The following is an 18,739-nucleotide window of genomic DNA, read 5'->3' on the forward strand; positions in this document are numbered from 1 at the left end:
GTAAGAAATAAGGACTGCTTTCAGTGAGTGTACTTTACCAAAATATTTACTTCTCTATTAGTTATTTGTAATTAGCAGATGTTTGACCTGGTCAGATATTTTGTTTCCATATTTCAATTGAATCATGCTTGGCAGTACTATAAATTATGTAGTTTTTAAAGTTTTCAAGCACCATCATAGTGCTATCTCAGATGACATATTTGATAAAACTATATAACATATAAATTTTTTGTTTGATTTGGTAGGCATCTTTACTCTCTACTGAAATAAATTATAGTGTAACTCTCAAAAATAAAAAAGCAATGGTAACTGCTACCCTACCCCTTTTTCTCATTCAAGAAAGCACATCAGGAAAAGTAAATGGCAATGACCTTATTAGAAGGAGAAAACAAACAAAGCAAGCACACTTTTGGTTAACATAAATATTTACAGTCATCAGTAACAAATTACTTGAGGTACCCCTTAGAACTCATCCAGTATGTAACTACCTCACAGCTGAAACACATTGCATAACGTTATGAATAAATAAAGAAGTCCTGCCCTGGCCGGATAGCTCGGTCGGCAAGAGCATGTCCTGAAGCACAGAGGTTGCCGGTCCTATCCCCTGTCAGGGCACACACAGGAACAGACCAATGTTCCTCTCTTTGCCTTCCTCTCTCTCAAAAATCAATAAAATAAATATTAAAAAAAAAGAAGTCCTGTTCAATGGATTCAAAACAGCTGAGTGTAGCTGCTGTTGCATGAAAATGATGTGCTATACCAGTGGTTATCAACTTTTCTAATGCCGTGACCCCGCAATACAGTTCCTCATGTTGCGGTGACCCCAAACCAAAAAATAATTTTGGTGGCTACTTCATAACTGTAATTTTGCTACAGTTATTATTCAGAATGTAAATACCTGATATGCATTATGTATTTTCCGATGGCTTTAGGCAACCCCGCCGGGTTTGCGACCCACAGGTTGAGAACCACTGTGCTACACCACAGCCCTCTTTTTAGAGATATTATAAACCATAAACGTGTAACATTAGCCAAATGGAATGGGACAAGCAAAGAAACTATTAAGAGAAAACAAATGAAAACAAGCAAAGATAGAAAGAAATTAAGTCAAACTAAGTAATCTTTTTTACCTCACACATTGGCTTTAGCAATTGAAGAATTTCACTTTTTATGCTTCCACTATCCAAAAAAGCACAAGTCAGTGTCTTTATCCAAACATCATGGTTGTCACTTTGAGAAATCCACAGGCTTGTATCATCCAAGCCCGCAAAAGGATTTTCTTTGTCAGGTCTGGGTACTTCTAAAAACTAGAAAGAAAGTAATCAGAAAATATAAATAAGGTAATCAGAAATACATTTTATCTTTCACATAAAAAAAATCTAAACATAACTAAACCTGTTTCCAAGTAAAACTAAATATAGTTAAAACTAAATCCAGAGGCCATGGATACCTTTTAAATTAAAAATACATTTATGTTTATATGAGAGGCAGACTGATATGATAAAAAATTACTGACCTGGAGATTATTCTGCTAAGTGAAATAAGTCAGTCAGAGAAAGACAAATACCGTAAGATTTCACTTATATGTGGAATCTAATGAACAAAATAAACTAATGAACAAAACAGAAACAGACTCATAGATACTGAGAATAGACTGACAGCTGTCAGAGGGCAGGGGTTGGCGAGACTGGATGAAAGAAGGTGAAGGGTTTTGCTAAAAATCATATATCCATAACACACAGACACAGACAACAGTGTGGTGATGGCCAGAGGAAAAGAGAGGTGGGGCAGGTGGAGGTGGGCAAAGGGGAGGAAAATGTAGCAAGACTTTGCTTGGGCTGATGGGTGTACAATGCAGCGTGAAGATGATGTTTTATTGAGTTATACACTTGAAACCTGTACCCCAATAAATTCAACAAATAAAAATAATACTGGTCTAGACAGGAGAAAGTAAGTTCTAAGCTCTGGTAGGTAGCTTATTTGGTTAGAGCATCATCCCAATAGGCCAAGGTTGCAGGTTCAATCCTCGGTTAGGGCACATACAAGAATCAACCAATGCAAAACTCAACAAGTTCTTCAACCAGAAACAGAAAAACCTATCCTTGGAGCCTCCAGATGTTTCGCAATACACCCGAACGTATGGTCGAGCAAAAAATTGGCTAAATATATAACCAAACCCCGAAGGAAATAGGGAGTAAGAAATGTTCTGCTTTCCTCACTAACCTAAACAGGGAGGCTTTCACTGGGAACTGAGAATATAGAAACTGAGGCAGGTAAAGGGGGTGAATAGATCCAGGCCGCGGCACAAACGGCCGAACCAGGCTGTGGCACGGAGATCCAAGCCGAGGAAAAACTGTTCCTGTGGCAACCCAGTCAATACAAGCTAACACTCATGCCAAACCCAGACAAAGAAAGACAACTGGGGCAGCCATTTTCCATGATCCCCTGGTCGGCGCACGCAGATAGTGGGCGAGAGATTCCTTCCAAAGCCCCGGGAGTGGGCGCCCAGGTTGTCCCACAGAGGGACAGAGTCAGGGGCCTTTGTGTGGGCCAAAAGTGGAATCTGAGGCCGCCCCAGCGCCCTGAAAATGCCGCGCACGGGGACGGAGTGAGAGCCAATTCCAACACTGGAACTTTTCCATGAGGGTGGGGGTTTCACTCAGAGTCTGAGACTGCCGGCCTGATATCCTGGTCTGCGCACGCAGATAGTGAGCGAGAATTTCCTCCAAGCGCCCTGGGAGTGGGCGCCCGCCCGTGTTACCGGACAGAGTGGCAGAGCTAGAGGTCTTTGAGTGGCCGGAAGCCCTGCCTGATTATGCTAGCAGCTCTGACTGACTGAGCCTTACCCAGAGCCCTGTGCTGAGTGGGAATAGAGTGGGGAGTTGCCAGATCTTTGAGCCTCTTACTATCCAGGCAGAGGCAGCAGCAACCCCATAGCTGGATTATCAGGCTACTAATTAAGGAAGGAAAGACTAGGAGAAAGGCTCCAGGAACACGGACTCTCTCACTGGCGGAGCCTATAAATGCTAAGGAGCCTCGACTGCCAACGAGACTAAAGCACAATACATGACATCGCCATAGAGACTTATCAACTGCAAACCTCTACCTGAGCGTGCCAAAGGGGCAGAACCCGGGGTACAGAGTCACCGACCAGGAAGAGGGAGAGAAAAGAAAAAGCAAGAAGATAACCTCTCAAAATCAAGAATAATCTGCAGACTTTATAACCTATCCCATTTTATTATATTTGTTCGTTTGTTTCTCTTATCTTCATTCTTGATTTTTTTTTTCCTCCTCCATTTTGGTCGATTAACTCTCTGCTGGTCTTACTCTCTCCTCTCCTTGAACTACACTACCCATAAGTGTTACATCTCCCATTATCTTTTCTTTCCTCTTCCTTTCTCTCTATGAGGGTTGCGCTCCAAAACCCTTAACTCTCTCTCTCCTCTGTTTTCTTTTTTCTTCTTTTAGTGGTTCCCTCTTTTTTTTTTCTCTCTTTCTTTTCTCCCTCTATATTAGTTTCTTCCTTTCTCCTTTACATCTCCTCTCATTCAAACCTCAATAACAAACAAAATATCTTATCTGGGACGCAAACTTATGTTTGTGGCATTTTGGGGGGTTTTTACTTCACCTTTTTAACTCACTAGCAGTGCTCCCATCCCTGGCTCTCCATTTTATCTAGTTCTTGTTCCACTAAATACAATAGTAATTTTTAATATCCAAAATTTACAAATAACTCATAAAACTCAACAACAAACAAACAAACAATCCAATAAAAAAATGAAAAGAGGACATGAACAGATACTTCTCCCAGGAAGAAATACAAATGGCCAACAGATATATGAAAAGATGCTCATCTTCTTTAGTTATTAGAGAAATGCAAATCAAAACAGCAATGAGATACCACCTCACACCTGTTAGATTAGCTATTATTAACAAGACAGGTAATAGCAAATGTTGGAGAGGCTGTGGAGAAAAAGGAACCCTCATACACTGTTGGTGGGAATGTAAAGTAGTACAACCATTATGGAAGAAAGTATGGTGGTTCCTCAAAAAACTGAAAATAGAACTACCTTATGACCCAGCAATCCCTCTACTGGGTATATACCCCAAAAACTCAGAAACATTGATACGTAAAGACATATGCAGTCCCATGTTCATTGCAGCATTGTTCACAGTGGCCAGGACATGGAAACAACCAAAAAGCCTGTCAATAGATGACTGGATAAAGAAGATGTGGCACATATACACTATGGCAGGCGTCCCCAAACTACGGCCCACGGGCCGCATGTGGCCCCCTGAGGCCATTTATCCGGCCCCTCGCCGCACTCCCGGAAGGGGCATCTCTTTCACTGGTGGTCAGTGAGAGGAGCACTGTATGTGGCAGCCCTCCAACGGTGTGAGGGACAGTGAACTGACCCCCTGTGTAAAAAGTTTGGGGACCCCTGCACTATGGAATACTACTCAGCCAAAGAAATGATGACATCGGATCATTTACAGCAAAATGGTGGGATTTTGATAACATTATACGAAGCAAAATAAGTGAATCAGAAAAAACTAGGAACTGCATTACTCCATACGTAGGTGGGACATAAAAGTGAAACTAAGAGACATTGATAAGAGTGTGGTGGGGGGGAGGGGGGAAAGGGATAGAGAAAGGAGGAGGAGGAGGGGCACAAAGAAAACTAGATAGAAGGTGACAGAGGACAATCTGACTTTGGGTGATGGGTATGCAACATAATTGAATGACAAGATAACCTGGACTTGGTTTTTTTTAATATATGTATCCTGATTTATTGATGTCACCCCATTAAAAAAATAAAATTATTGAAAAAAAAATCAACCAATGAATTCATAAATAAATGGAACAACAAATCAATGTTTCTCTCTCTTAAATCAAGTAAAAATAAATAAACAAAATGTTTAAAAGTAAAAAAGTGAATAAGAAAGAACAGAGAACTACAAAAATAATCAGACAACAGTTAATAAATTGGCAATAACTACCTATCAATAATTGCTTTAAATGTAAATGAACTAAATGCTACAATCAAAAGACATAGGGTAGCTGAATGAACAGAAAACCAAGGCCCATCTAAACATTGTCTATAAGAGACGCACTTCAAATCAAAAGATACACACAGACTGAAAGTAAAGGATGAAAAGATACTTAGATAAAAAGATAAAATAGGCCCTGGCAGGTTGGCTCAGTGGTAGAGCATCGGCCTGGCGTGCAGGAGTCCCGGGTGCGATTCCCGGCCAGAGCACACAGGAGAAGCGCCCATCTGCTTCTCCACCCCTCCCCCTCTCCTTCCTCTCTGTCTCTCTCTTCCCCTCCCGCAGCCAAGGCTCCATTGGAGCAAAGATAGACCGGGCGCTGGGGATGGCTCCTCGGCCTCTGCCCCAGGCACTAGAGTGGCCCTGGTCACAACAGAGCGATGCCCCGGAGGGGTAGAGCATTTCCCCCTGGTGGGCAGAGCCTCGCCCCTGGTGGGCGTGCCGGGTGGATCCCGGTCGGGCGCATGCGGGAGTCTGTCTGACTGTCTCTCCCTGTTTCCAGCTTCAGAAAAATACAAAATAAATAAATAAATAAATAAAATAAAATAAAATATTATACATTTTAGAAAAGGAGTTCGACCGTCAGCTCCCTAGTATATTATATGGGTCACAAATTCTCTGCCTCATCTGTCTTAGGTACAAAACCAGTCCAATCTACCACACAGAATTGAGTTCAAGTTGAAATAAGATTTTAAAATGTTATAACTACTGTGTTTTACAGATTATATTACTCGTTTTATTAATAGTTTATATTACCGCTAATTTCACTATGACCAAAATTACATATGATACAGTAAAAGTACTATTTCTTTTTTTATTAATTTAAAATTTATTTTTACTTATTAATTTTGGAGAGTCCGTACAGAGAGAGAGAAAGAGAGAAAGAGAGCAAGAGAGAAGGAAGGGAGGAGCAGGAAGCATCAACTCGCATATGTGCTTTGACCAGGTAAGCCCAGGGTTTTTGAACCAGCAACCTCAGCGTTCCAGGTTGAGGCTTTATCCACTGTACCACCACAGGTCAGGCTAAAAGTACTATTTCAATGATGAGTATATACCCTGAAATTAAATTGGTGAAAACTCAATTGTATATCTCAGTCACATTATGAAGAAAAAATATTAAACAGGAATATTTAGACTAAAAGAGTTCTTAAATGTCCTTCATAGAGTACTTTCAGGTGAATCTTATGATATCAACATGGGAAAGGAAAGATATTTTTATAGGTCAACTTATATTTCATTAGGGGTTGTAATATTTCAACTTGCTATGGAAATAAATACTTGCTTATTGATTTTAATAGTTAACAATCATACCCAGGATCAATGGCTGTTATGAGACCAAAGTCAGGGTTTGCTACTCCTAAGAAAAATGGCCTGTCATTAAGAATGCCTCCTATTTCCCAAACCAATTATCATTTCTCTAGGCTACCTATATCTCAGCTTTTCCATACTATCATGATTAAAATATAAATCTCTTAGATTCAGGAAGTATAACAAATTATTATTTCTAGAAAAGGTTCAATGTTAGTATAATACTATTTAAGCAATCCGACATTCTTATATCACAGCAAAAAGAACTATTGTAGAATAATTTTTATTCAATAAACATTCAATAAACATTCATTATTTGAGAGACCTTTTTCCTTGATGTTCTAAAAGGATGTAGATAGATCAACATGGGATCATTCGTGTTCTTGTAAATCTCCCAGAAATTATGACCCGTCTTTGTGGCTAAAATGTTTTTCAAACAGGTAACAGCAGCTGATCGCACTCCGACACTGAAAAAAAGATATAATTCAAAAGCCTATAAAGTATATCAATTATTAATCTTGATAAATGTTAAATAATCTCCAATGAGAAAAATTAAAATCTAAAATTTATCATTAGAAAAATTTTACTTAGTGGAAACATTTACATCCATAAAATTCTATTACATCACAGCCAAAATTATCAAAGAATTTTTAATATTTTCAGAAGACTTAAATTTTTACTAATCACTGTAATAACAAATTCCCTTTATTCAAAAAAGTTTATATTGTGACTATTAAAAATTAAAAGGACTCATGAAAATAAGTAAAATAACATTGACCAATATAAATGACTAATGAGAATGACAGAATAATAACTTACCTGAGATTTTGATAATATTTTCTCTAAGAAATACTAATAATTTGGAATAAGGCAGAATGCTATTTTCCTCCAAATGATAAAATTATTATCTAGAACAATCTTAAACAAACAGTAAGTACACACTTATTCTGAATAGAAGGTGGCTGAAATCATTAGGTAAGGCATCTTAAGCCTTTAATAAAACATTAAAGGGCTTTCTCTTTTGCAAAAAATTAGGAAAGGAGGGCTGCAATACAAGAGCACTGAGAATATAACAGCTGACAAAACTGTCATAAAGCCTGATACTGTAAATGATGGTGAGCTATCAAGCAAAGGCCTAATTCTTTTAAGGTTTCTCAATTTAAGACACAGAATCATAAATACTAAACTTGGATTCATCCTTCACCTCTATTTTCCTACTCTTCCATATCCACTTAATCAGCAATTCCTTCCTGCTGGCTCTATATTCAAAACATACCTTGCTTTCCATCCATTTTTCATCACATCTCTATTATTGCCAACCTAATCCAAGTCACCATCATTTGTCCTCTAGACCAGTGGTCCCCAATCCCCAGGCTGCGGACGGTACCGGTCCATGGGCCATTTGGTACCGGTCCGCAGAGAAAGAATAAATAACTTACATTATTTCCGTTTTATTTATATTTAAGTCTAAACTATGTTTTATTTTTTAAAAATGACCAGATTCCCTCTGTTACATCTGTCTAAGACTCACTCTTGACACTTGTCTCGGTCACGTGATACATTTATCTGTCCCACCCTAGAGGCCGGTCTGTGAAAATATTTTCTGACATTAAACCAGTCCGTGGCCCAAAAGGTTGGGACCACTGCTCTAGACAACTACAACAGTTTCATTATGAGCCTTCTTGTTTCCAATTTTGGCCTATTGTAATCCATTTGCCATATAAAAGGCACAGTAAAAATGTAAGCAGCATGACAGTACTTTGCTTAAAATTCCATGGCTTTTTATATATTTCAAATAAAATCCAAGTTTCTAATCATAATTAGTCTTACCTTTCTAAGTACATTCCATACCATCTTCTTCCACACCAGGTTTCTTTCTGTTCCTTAAAAACGCCAAACTTACTTCTTCTATTCTGCATATACCCTATCTGGAATGTTTTATCCCTACTCATCTTAGAGCTGATTCCTGATCATTCACATCAGCAAGATGGCATTTCCTCAGCAAAGACTTTCATAACCAGCTATTCTGGGAATTCCTTGGGAATCCCCTCTATAGACCTCAGGGACCGTAAACAGGCAATGATATTTTTCCTCTTACAAGATGATAGGAACAACAAATTGTACCTGTTCCCTAGGTCTCTCAAGTTTAAATCAGACTAATATGTGGCACCGTTTTTGAAAAAAACAACTACAAATTACCGTGTAACAAATAAAACACTTAATGTTTGCAAATTTTCTTTCTTTTTTTTTTTTTTTTTTTTTGACTTGAACAATAGAAATTTATTCTCTCCCCGTTTCGCAGAGAATCAGTTTTCAGAGTCAGTTTCATGGAGCCACAACTGAGGTGTCGGCAAGGTGGCACTCCCCAGGGACCAGCACAGGCTTTGTTTCTTGCCTCTTCCAGCTCCTGGTGGCTTGACCTTGACTGTGACTGTGGCTGTGACTGCACCACTCCAGTCTCTGTTTCCATGGTCACATTGTTTGCAAATTTTCTGTGGAAAATCTCCAAACACTGTGTCAGATATACTTCAAAACACATTTTTTAAAAATGAGATGAATATATGGATAGAAGGATGGCTAGATGTGACAAAGCTAGGATAGCAGGAAAATACTGATGGACTCTAAGTGGTAAGTATATGGGTGTTATTGTAAAATTCTTTCAACTTGGCAGTGTGTTTGAAAATATATATAATAAAATGGGGGGAAAAACATGGCACCTTTTTATTGTAACAACAACAAAAGAGAGAAAGCTATGTGGTCATTAAATCAACAATGAAAAAATGGCAGGTAGACATTACTGTCAATCATTTATTCCCCAAGAAAAGATGGAAGAGGGTTTGGAAGGGAACAGATGCAAAACACCTATTGACCTTAGACAGATGTCCAGTTGTTGGCAAAAATTCTTTGAATGCACATCCAAAAACTGCTGACGAAGTGCTCAAATATACCAAAAATAAATAAACGAACAGATAGATAAATGGGAAGGGGGACAAAGAAAGAAAGCAAAGTAATTTTCTAACCAGCAAGCTGTGTGTTGCAATTTTGTTTTGCAGAGAATGGGTAAAAGAAAACCACGTCTGATTAGCTTAAGAATTTTTGAGTTACAAAGCTTCTGCTCTATAACTTATTTAAAAAAAAATTGAAGCAGACTAGCTAAGAAGAGTTGACACAGTTGATTTTGTCAAGTGCCCCAAATATGCCACTTTGCATACTTCATGCTCTATATAGAACCACCTGGCAATTTTATTATCTATTTGTCTAGTCTATTCTCACCAGAATTTCCCATAGATGTTGTCTAGTATATTCATCACAATGACAATTGCCTGTTACATAGGAGGGCTGCAGTAATTTCATACATTAAGAAAAACACAACTTTCATTAAAATACTTGAGACTGAAAGTATGGCAACATAAAAGACAAAGCTTTCAAGTTATTGGAAATGTTAATTTATGTGAAGTATCACTCTGCTTGAATGTCAAATTAAGTAAATGCTACCAGATATAAAGTGTCATTTAAGTACTCACCAATCTTCTACCAGTGTATTATTTAGGTAGCTCAGCATTATGAGGGTCCACTGAAGTTCTTTATTTTCAAATAACTCAAGGTCCTTGGTATAAGGTGTATCTTTACTATGCTGTATAGCTATCATAGAGAAATCTATGGGACCCACTTCTCCCAAGCAGCTGCCAACAGCCTCTACATATAGAAATTACATTTCAGTACAGTTATAGCTAAGAGATCATACAGACAACAGAAATATCCAAAATATAATGCTGTTTTATCATCCATCAAAAGTTAAATATTTCTCAAAGATTTTTAATAAATTAAAGAAGCTATAAAATATCATATCTCCTTTATATATCAACCATGTGGGCAATATTTTCCAATATAAAATAATATCCAAGATAGAACTAGTAGCAAAATATCGATATTAAGGATGAAAGGATTTTTTTGTTTTTTTTGGTGACAGAGACAGAGAAAGGACAGACAGGGACAGACAGACAGGAAGGGAGAGAGATGAGAAGCATCAATTCTTGATTGTGGCACCTTAGTTGTTCATTGATTGCTTTCTCATATGTGCCTTGATCGGGGGCTACAGCAGGCTGAGTGACTCCTTGCTCAAGCCAGCGACCTTGGGCTCAAGCTGGTGGGCCTTGCTCAAACCAGATGAGCCTGCGTCCAAGCCAGCAACCTCGGGGTTTTGAACTTGGATCCTCCGCATCCCAGTCCAATGCTCTATCCACTGCACCACCGCCCGGTCAGGCAAGGATGAAAGTTTTAACATAACTACTGTATGAGAGTATCAAAAAACTTTAAAACTTAAAATTTTCACGTAATTATTATGTACATAAAGTCTACAAACTTTGAGCACTTAATTCAGTGAAAACTCACATATGTACAAACATGTACATGTGTGTGCACTTATTTGTTTCCTATCTGTGTTACCACTACCCAGATGAAGACAGAATGTTTTCAGCATGCTCTTTCCCAGTCATGGTGAAATTTATTAAAATATGTTCACTAATTCTTTGATAGTTCCTTTTAAAAGGTGAAGCCTAATTCCTCTCTTCTTGAATGTAGGCTGTCCTTAGTGACTTTCTTCTAACAAACAGAATGTACACAAGTCTTTCATCTCCTTGTAAATTCATCTGCAGGTATTTAATTCTTAGATGCTATTATACATAAAATTGTAAATGAAATACAAATTCCTTTTTAGATTGTTCACTGATGGTGTAGAATAACAACCAAATCTTGTGTGTTGATCTTGTATCCTGCAACGTGCTCAATTCATTCATTAGCTTTATTATAGTAGCTTTTTTTGAGATTCTCTGGGATTTTCTATACATATAATAATGTCATCTGTGAATAAAGATTATTTTACTTCTTCCTTTCCAAAGTATATCATTTTTATCTCTTTTTGTTGCCCAGTTGCTCTGGCTAATACTTCTGATATAATGTTGAATAGCAGTGGTAAAAGTAAGCAACCTTGTTTCACTCCTGATTTGAGGCAGGAAGCTTTCAATCTCTTACAATTAAATACAATACTAGTTGTGGGTACAAAGATTTTGTGCTACAAAGAAAAGTCACTTAGGATTCTTCTAGCAAATGGGGTTTGTCCCCAGAATCAGTACTACTATGAACAAAGGAGTAAATTTGTTGGTTAAAGAAAACTTCTAGGTAGAGCGTCGGCCTAGCGTGCGGAGGACCCGGGTTCGATTCCCGGCCAGGGCACACAGGAGAAGCGCCCATTTGCTTCTCCACCCCTCCGCCGCGCTTTCACCTCTGTCTCTCTCTTCCCCTCCCGCAGCCAAGGCTCCATTGGAGCAAAGATAACCCGGGCGCTGGGGATGGCTCTGTGGCCTCTGCCTCAGGCGCTAGAGTGGCTCTGGTCGCAACATGGCGACGGCCAGGATGGGCAGAGCGTCGCCCCCTGGTGGGCAGAGCGTCGCCCCCTGGTGCGCGTGCCGGGTGGATCCCGGTCGGGCCCATGCGGGAGTCTGACTGTCTCTCCCTGTTTCCAGCTTCAGAAAAAAAAAAAAAAGAAAAAAAAAAAAAAAAAAGAAAACTAAGTGCTGACAGGTCCTGTTTCTTGGTCTGGGTAATAGATACACAGGCATGTTCTGCTTGTGAAAATTTTTCAAGTTATATACTTATAATCTGTATACTTTCCTGATGTAAAGTAAATGTCAAGAAAAGACTTACAAAAAAAGAAAGTACCCTAGAAATTAGGCTCCCAATAAGAAATTAAGAAAGACTCCAGTGAACCTGACCGGTGGTGGCACAGTGGATAAAGTATTGACCTGGGACGCTGAGGTCCCAGGTTTGAAACCCTGAAGTAGCCATCTTGAGCGTGGGCTCATCTGGTTTGAATGCCAGCTCACCAGTCTGAGTGTTAGGTGGCTGGCATAAGCGCAGGATCAAAATGATCCCAAGGTTGCTGGCTTGAGCAAAGGGTTACTATTGAGTCCCTTGGTCAAGGCATATATAAGAAGCAATCAATGAAAAACTAAAGTGATGCAACTATAAGTAGATGTTTCTCATCTCTCTCTCTTGCAAAAAAAGGAAAGACTCCATTGAAAAATAGCATTATCATGAAGCAATACTGTCATGACAACTCCAAGTTGACTTTAATGTGATTTTTCCCTCCTGTGACTAGCAAACCAGCTAAACACCTACACTAGGTATAATATTGGCCAGGGGTCCCCAAACTTTTTACACAGAGGCCAGTTCACTGTCCCTCAGATCACTGGAGGGCCGGACTATAAAAAAAAACTATGAACAAATCCCTATGCACACTGTACATACCTTATTTTAAAGTAAATAAAACGGGAACAAATACAATATTTAAAATAAAGAACAAGTAAATTTAAATCAACAAACTGACCAGTATTTCAATGGGAACTATGCTCCTCTCATTGACCACCAATGAAAGAGGTGCCTCTTCAGGAAGTGCAGCAGGGCTAGATAAATGGCCTCAGGGGGCCACATGCGGCCCGCGGGCCGTAGTTTGGGGACCCCTGATATTGGCTATTTATGTTACATTAGGTTACCCCCAAATGGTGATAGGAAAGGACTTGAATACAGTTTCAGTATCTGACTTCAATCCATTACCTAAGTCCTCATTCTTATTTCTGTTATTTAAAAATGATATTAAGTACTAGTCATTTATAATATATATCAAAAGTCAATTTATTTGCAACTTTGCTACAAATAAGTATAGCTGGCTTTCCTAAATATTTACAAGGTATTTTCAAATGGACAGTTATACACATGTATAAATGAGTAACTTTTAACTTTACATATACACGCGCGCGCACACACACACCTAAGGAAGAAAAATATGAAAGGAAGGTGGCTTAAGGATACTAGAACTAAATAGAAATATTACTTAACTAAGATCTCACATTTCCCAAATAACCTAAATGAAAAAACTTTAATTGATTTTTTAAAATATTATAAAGATGATGATTCAAACAAAAACTCAGTCATGCAGACAAATAGTTTACCTAGAACTTCTCTTTCACCAGTGTGGTTTAATGCCATCTTGGATAGCTGCAACAAGCTAATAACTAGCTTCACCAGTATGTCATCGTGTAGGTTATCTAGGAGCAGTTTTGAAAAAAATTAAACTATAATGAGGCAACATTTTTCTTTAAAATATGCTTATATACTGAAATTATCTGACTAGAAAACTTTTACAAAGTTTTTTAAAAGGATTTAAATCAAGTACCTCAAAAATATTAAGTGACAGCAGTCATATTCTCTGATCACAACATTTTGAAATTAGCAATCAGTTGCAAAAAGGAAGTAGAAAACACCACAAATATGTGGAGATTAAACAACATGCCACTAAAAAATGACTGGTCAAAGAAGAAATAAAAGGTGAGAACAAAAGATATATAAAGACAAATGAGAATGACAATACAACATATCAAAACTTCTGGCATGCAGTAATAAGAGGAAAGTTTACATCATTATTGGTCTATATAAAGAAACTAGAAAAATCCCAGTAAACAACCTAATACTGCATTTCAAAGAATTAGAAGAACAAAAGTAGGCCAAGTCAACAGAAAAAAGGAAATAATATAAATCAGAGCAGAATTAAATGAAATAAAGAACAAAATGACTAGAGAAAAAATTAATGCAACAAAGAGCAAATTCTTTAAAAAGATTAATAAATATTGACAAACCTCTGGCTAATCTCACTGTGGAAAAATAAAATAAAATAAATAAAAAGAAAGTTACCACAGACACTACAGAAATACAAAGGCTCATACAAGAATACTATCAAAAAATATATGACACCAAATTTAATAACCTAGAAGAAATAGGTAAGTTCCTAAATATATAACCTTCTTAGAACCATGAAGAACTGGAAAATCTAAATAGGCCAATCAACAGTGAGAAAATTGAAACTGTCAAAATCCTCCCCAAAAGTTAAAAATCCAGGATCAGATGGTTTCACTAGGGAATTCAACCAAACATTCAAAGACTGGATACCTATCCTTCTCAAACTCTTCCAAAAATTTAGAGAAGAGGCAATACATTCTAATACATTTTATGAGGCAAACATAACCCTACTACCAAAATCTGGCAAGGATAACACAAAAAGAGAAAACTACAGACCAATATCTCTGATAAATACAAACATAAAAATCCTAAAAAAAATATATTAGCAAATTGAACAGGACAATACATTTAAAAGATAATACTTCACGATCAAATGGGGTTCATTCCAAGGGAACAAGGATGGTTCGACATATGCAAATAAATCAATGTGATATATCACATTAACAAAATAAAGATAAAAATCATTTGATCATGTCAAAAGATGTAGAAAAACCACCTGATACAGCATCCATTTATGATTAAAATACTCAATAAAATGGGTTTAGAAGTACCTCAACATAATACAAGCCATATATGGCAAATTTTTAGCTAATATCATATTCAATGTTGAAACAGTGAAAGCTGGCCCTGGCCAGTAGCTAAGTGGATAAAACATCAGCCTGGCATATGGAAGCCCCGGGTTCAATTCCTGGTCAGGGCACAAAGAAGTGACCATCTGCTTCTCTCCCCATCCCTCTCCCTCTTTTCTCCCTCTTCCCCTCCTGAGGCCAGTGGCTCTACTGGTTCAAGTGTGGGCCTGGGCTCTGAGGATAGCTCAGCTGGTCTGAGCACATCAGCCTCAGGTGCTAAAAAGAGCTCGGTTGATTTGAGCTTCAGTTCCAGTTGGGGTGGCTGGGTTGACCCCAGTCGGGCGCATGCAGGAGTCTGTCTCGCTATCTCCCCTCCTCTCACTTAAAAAAAAAAAATGGTTCTGGGGAAATTGGAAAGCCATATGCAAAAGAATGAAACTAGGCTATTGTTTCTCCCCAGATACAAAAATTAACTCAAAATAAATGAAAGACCTAAATATAAGACCTGAAAAAATAAATTACATTTAAAAACAAAGGCACTAAAGTTACAGATCTCAGTCTTAGAATTTTACTTAGAATTTTACGAATCTGACCACAAAGGCAAGGGAAGTAAAGGCAAAAATAAATGGATGGAATTAAACTAAACATTTCCTATACAGCAAAAGAAATCAACAACAAAACAAAAAAGCAACCAACAGAATGGGAAAAGATATTTGCAAACAACTCTGACAAGAGGATAGTATTAACAAAAAACTCATACAACTCAACAACAAAAAACAATCCAATTAAAAAAAAAAGCAGAGGATCTGAACAGACACTTCTCCCAAGACATACAAATGCTCAAGTTCACTAGACAGTAGGGAGAGAAAAATCAAAACTGCAATGAGATACCACTTTATACTAGTTAGAAAGGGCCTCTATCAACAACACAAGTAATAACAAGTGTTGGAGAGGCTGTGGAGAAAAGGAACCCTCATTCATCACTGGCAGAATGGCAGGCGGACACAGATGACCTTGTATGCTTGTCTCTAAGGAATTCATGATTTTTTTAGGCAGCAGAAAGTTAAAACATTTTAAGCAACAGAATAACATGATCACGTCTGGGTTTTGAGAAATCATTCTGGCAGAGGTGCAGGGGATGGGTAAAGTGGGAGTAGTGCAAGGTGAGACCATTAGGAAGTCTTGTGGTTAGATGAAAAATGATAGGGGTCTGAACTAAATGAGGAGAGAGTCTAAGTCTATGGCAATTAAACCAAGAGAAGGAATTTATAAAAAATTATTTTGAAAAGGAAGAGGGGTACAAATAACCCACACCATTAAAATTAGTACCCTGAGATGCTCTCATAAGCTGCATCATCTGATCTTTATGTTGTTCTAGTTGTCTTCGAAGATCCTTCAATCCTTCAAGCCTTGTCAATGGAAGTGCATCATAAACACTTACTGAGAGAAAATGGTTAATTTCCTAAAAGAAAATTAGTTAAAAATGAAATTGCTTTTGACATGTATTGGTTACATCTGTGAAATAAAACTTAAAAATATAGTAAACGCCTTTTATAGACACTAACTCATCTCCTATTACTATCAAACAAGTTAAAAGTAAATTACCATATTTCCCCATGTATAAGATGCACCTTTAATTATGGGGTCCGAAATTTGAAAAAAAATGTATTATATAAAGTTATTGAACTCAAGTTTTAGTCATCATAAAATTCATATGACTCCTTATCACTGTCAAAACTCCCATCCATTAGCTTGTCGCCATCTGTGTCTGATGACGAATCAGTCTTCAAGAATGAGCAAAAAAACAAGAGTAATAAAGCAGGAAATGTAAGTAAAAAAAAATTTACAACCACTGTATAAGATGCACCAGTTTTTAGATCCCAAATTTTTCAGAAGAGGGTGCGTCTTATACATGGGGAAATACAGTATCTCTTACATTTCAAATCCTACAATGTTTTAATTTAAATTCTGATTGGCTCCCTCACGGTAACATAAGACTTTAAAAATGTTATAGCATACTCAATTAAAGAAAAAAGCTTAAATTTCAATTTATTTAGTACTATAACTCGTTTTAGATTAATACATTTAGCTATATTTTCATATTGATGCATCGCAAAATATAAAGTACCATTCTTAAATTATAAGATTTCTTGTAAGGAAAAATATACCTGAACATAATTTTGAAGTTCATAAGGGTTAAAAGAGAGCTAAAACATAAAAAACTCTTTAAAAAGTTCTAATTCAAATATTAAAATGTCCCTCAGAGTATCAGATGGTAATTTTGAGATATTAATGGATCTTATGTATATGAAAATCAATCATTATTAATTATATCAGATCTCTTCAATATTTAAATTCAAATAGTTATCCAGAAACTTTAATATTTATATTTTAATACAATGCAAGAGGATATATTAAAATTCAGTTTTTTATTTAGGAGGGTTGGTCTCATGCTTTCTATCATAATTTTAAAAACATTGTTTTTTACATTTAGAGCATTATATTTGTCTATCCTTTCAAATATAAAATAGTTAGATGATGGATTAATTATTACCTCAAAGAGCGAAAAGGGTCCTCTACTGTATTTGATTTTCTGCTGAGTAATACGCAAATCCTTAAAAACAACGTGGTCAGGAAAAGGATCTAAATGTTTAATCGTGATATAAAGGTTTTCATTATCCTTGTTCTCTATCACTAAGTATTTCAACAAGTCCAATACCTAAACATAATTTAAAAAAAAAGAGGGGAGGGAATGACTTAATTACTTTTAAAGTACAATAACCAAAGACATTGTCATCAATGATAAAATCTCTGCTAACCTAATTAAGATAAAATATTCTAATTAATTCTAAGGCACCCAGCTATTTTCATTTCCATGTTTTCAAACAATTCTACAAAGTGTTAAAGTGCTTCTACAGGATGAGCACTGAGGAATAAAATACCAATATTATTGAAACATTTTATATAACAACTCACACATCACCACAGTGGTGCCAAACTGCTACGACTTGTTTTGACTACCTCTACACCTCAGCATTAGAGACAGAAATTATCAGGTTATTTATTAGACCAAAATGACTAGGTGTTCTGTAATTAAATGTTTACAAAAATTCATTCATTAAGACAGTTTTCCAACTATTTTTCAAAAATATTTTCACTAAAATTACGAATTACGCCAAGTAAACATTCAGCTCCTTCCAAGAATTCTCCATACATGTATTTCATGTATCATTTTCAAGACAATTTACAAAATTACCTGTTCCTGAACCTGCATGGGCTCATCCACAAGGGGTATAAGTGTACCAACAATAACATGAAGATGACTTCCTAAAGCATCCTTACAGTTAGTTACTGCTGTGTGGCAAACCCGGCTTAATAGGTCACAACAAAGGGAAAAGCTACGTAATGACACATCCATAAAACGAGAAGGCCTAATGCAGAAACAAACAAACAAAACAGTTAAGTTCTAGAAAACTACTCTGGCCTGACCTGTGGTGGCGCAGTGGATAAAGCGTCGACCTGGGAATGCTGAGGTTGCCAGTTCGAAACCCTGGGCTTGCCTGGTCAGGGCACATATGGGAGTTGATGCTTCCAGCTCCTCCCCACCTTCTCTCTCTCTGTCTCTCTCTCCTCTCTCTCCCTCTCTGCCTCTCTCTCTCCCTTTCTCTCTCTCCTCTCTAAAATGAATAAATAAAATTAAAAAAAAAAATTTAGAAAAAAAAAAAAAAAAAGAAAACTACTCTGATATAAACTACTTTAACTGTCATTTATACGCAGCAGCTCTAATTTTAATAAAGCTTGATGTAAGTCACTTTGATATCTAATTCCTTACAGCCAAAAAAGTGGCATCAGCAAAACGATAGAGAAGGCGGCTCCAATCTTCCAACAGAAACAGTGAAAAATAAGCAGAACTACGAATTTGTTTTATTTCTTAGATTCCACATATAAGTTATTTGTCT

At 37.1% G+C, this 18,739-nt stretch overlaps 1 protein-coding gene across 2 annotated transcripts in view; it reads right to left on the reverse strand.

Moving 5' to 3' along the window:
* ATM (ATM serine/threonine kinase) overlaps positions 1-18,739 on the reverse strand; it is a 161,117-nt gene that overhangs the window by 80,047 nt on the left and 62,331 nt on the right. For both annotated transcript variants that reach the window (XM_066247402.1, XM_066247412.1), the window contains exons 30-36: positions 18,037-18,211; positions 17,335-17,499; positions 16,110-16,242; positions 13,368-13,463; positions 9,885-10,056; positions 6,686-6,827; positions 1,131-1,307 (exon numbers count right to left, since the gene is read on the reverse strand). In XM_066247402.1, coding sequence (XP_066103499.1) covers positions 1,131-1,307; positions 6,686-6,827; positions 9,885-10,056; positions 13,368-13,463; positions 16,110-16,242; positions 17,335-17,499; positions 18,037-18,211 — 1,060 coding nt within the window. The remainder of the gene's footprint in view (positions 1-1,130; positions 1,308-6,685; positions 6,828-9,884; positions 10,057-13,367; positions 13,464-16,109; positions 16,243-17,334; positions 17,500-18,036; positions 18,212-18,739) is intronic.

This window comes from Saccopteryx bilineata, chromosome 1 (assembly GCF_036850765.1).
Source record: "Saccopteryx bilineata isolate mSacBil1 chromosome 1, mSacBil1_pri_phased_curated, whole genome shotgun sequence".
NCBI classification, from domain to species: Eukaryota; Metazoa; Chordata; class Mammalia; order Chiroptera; family Emballonuridae; genus Saccopteryx; species Saccopteryx bilineata.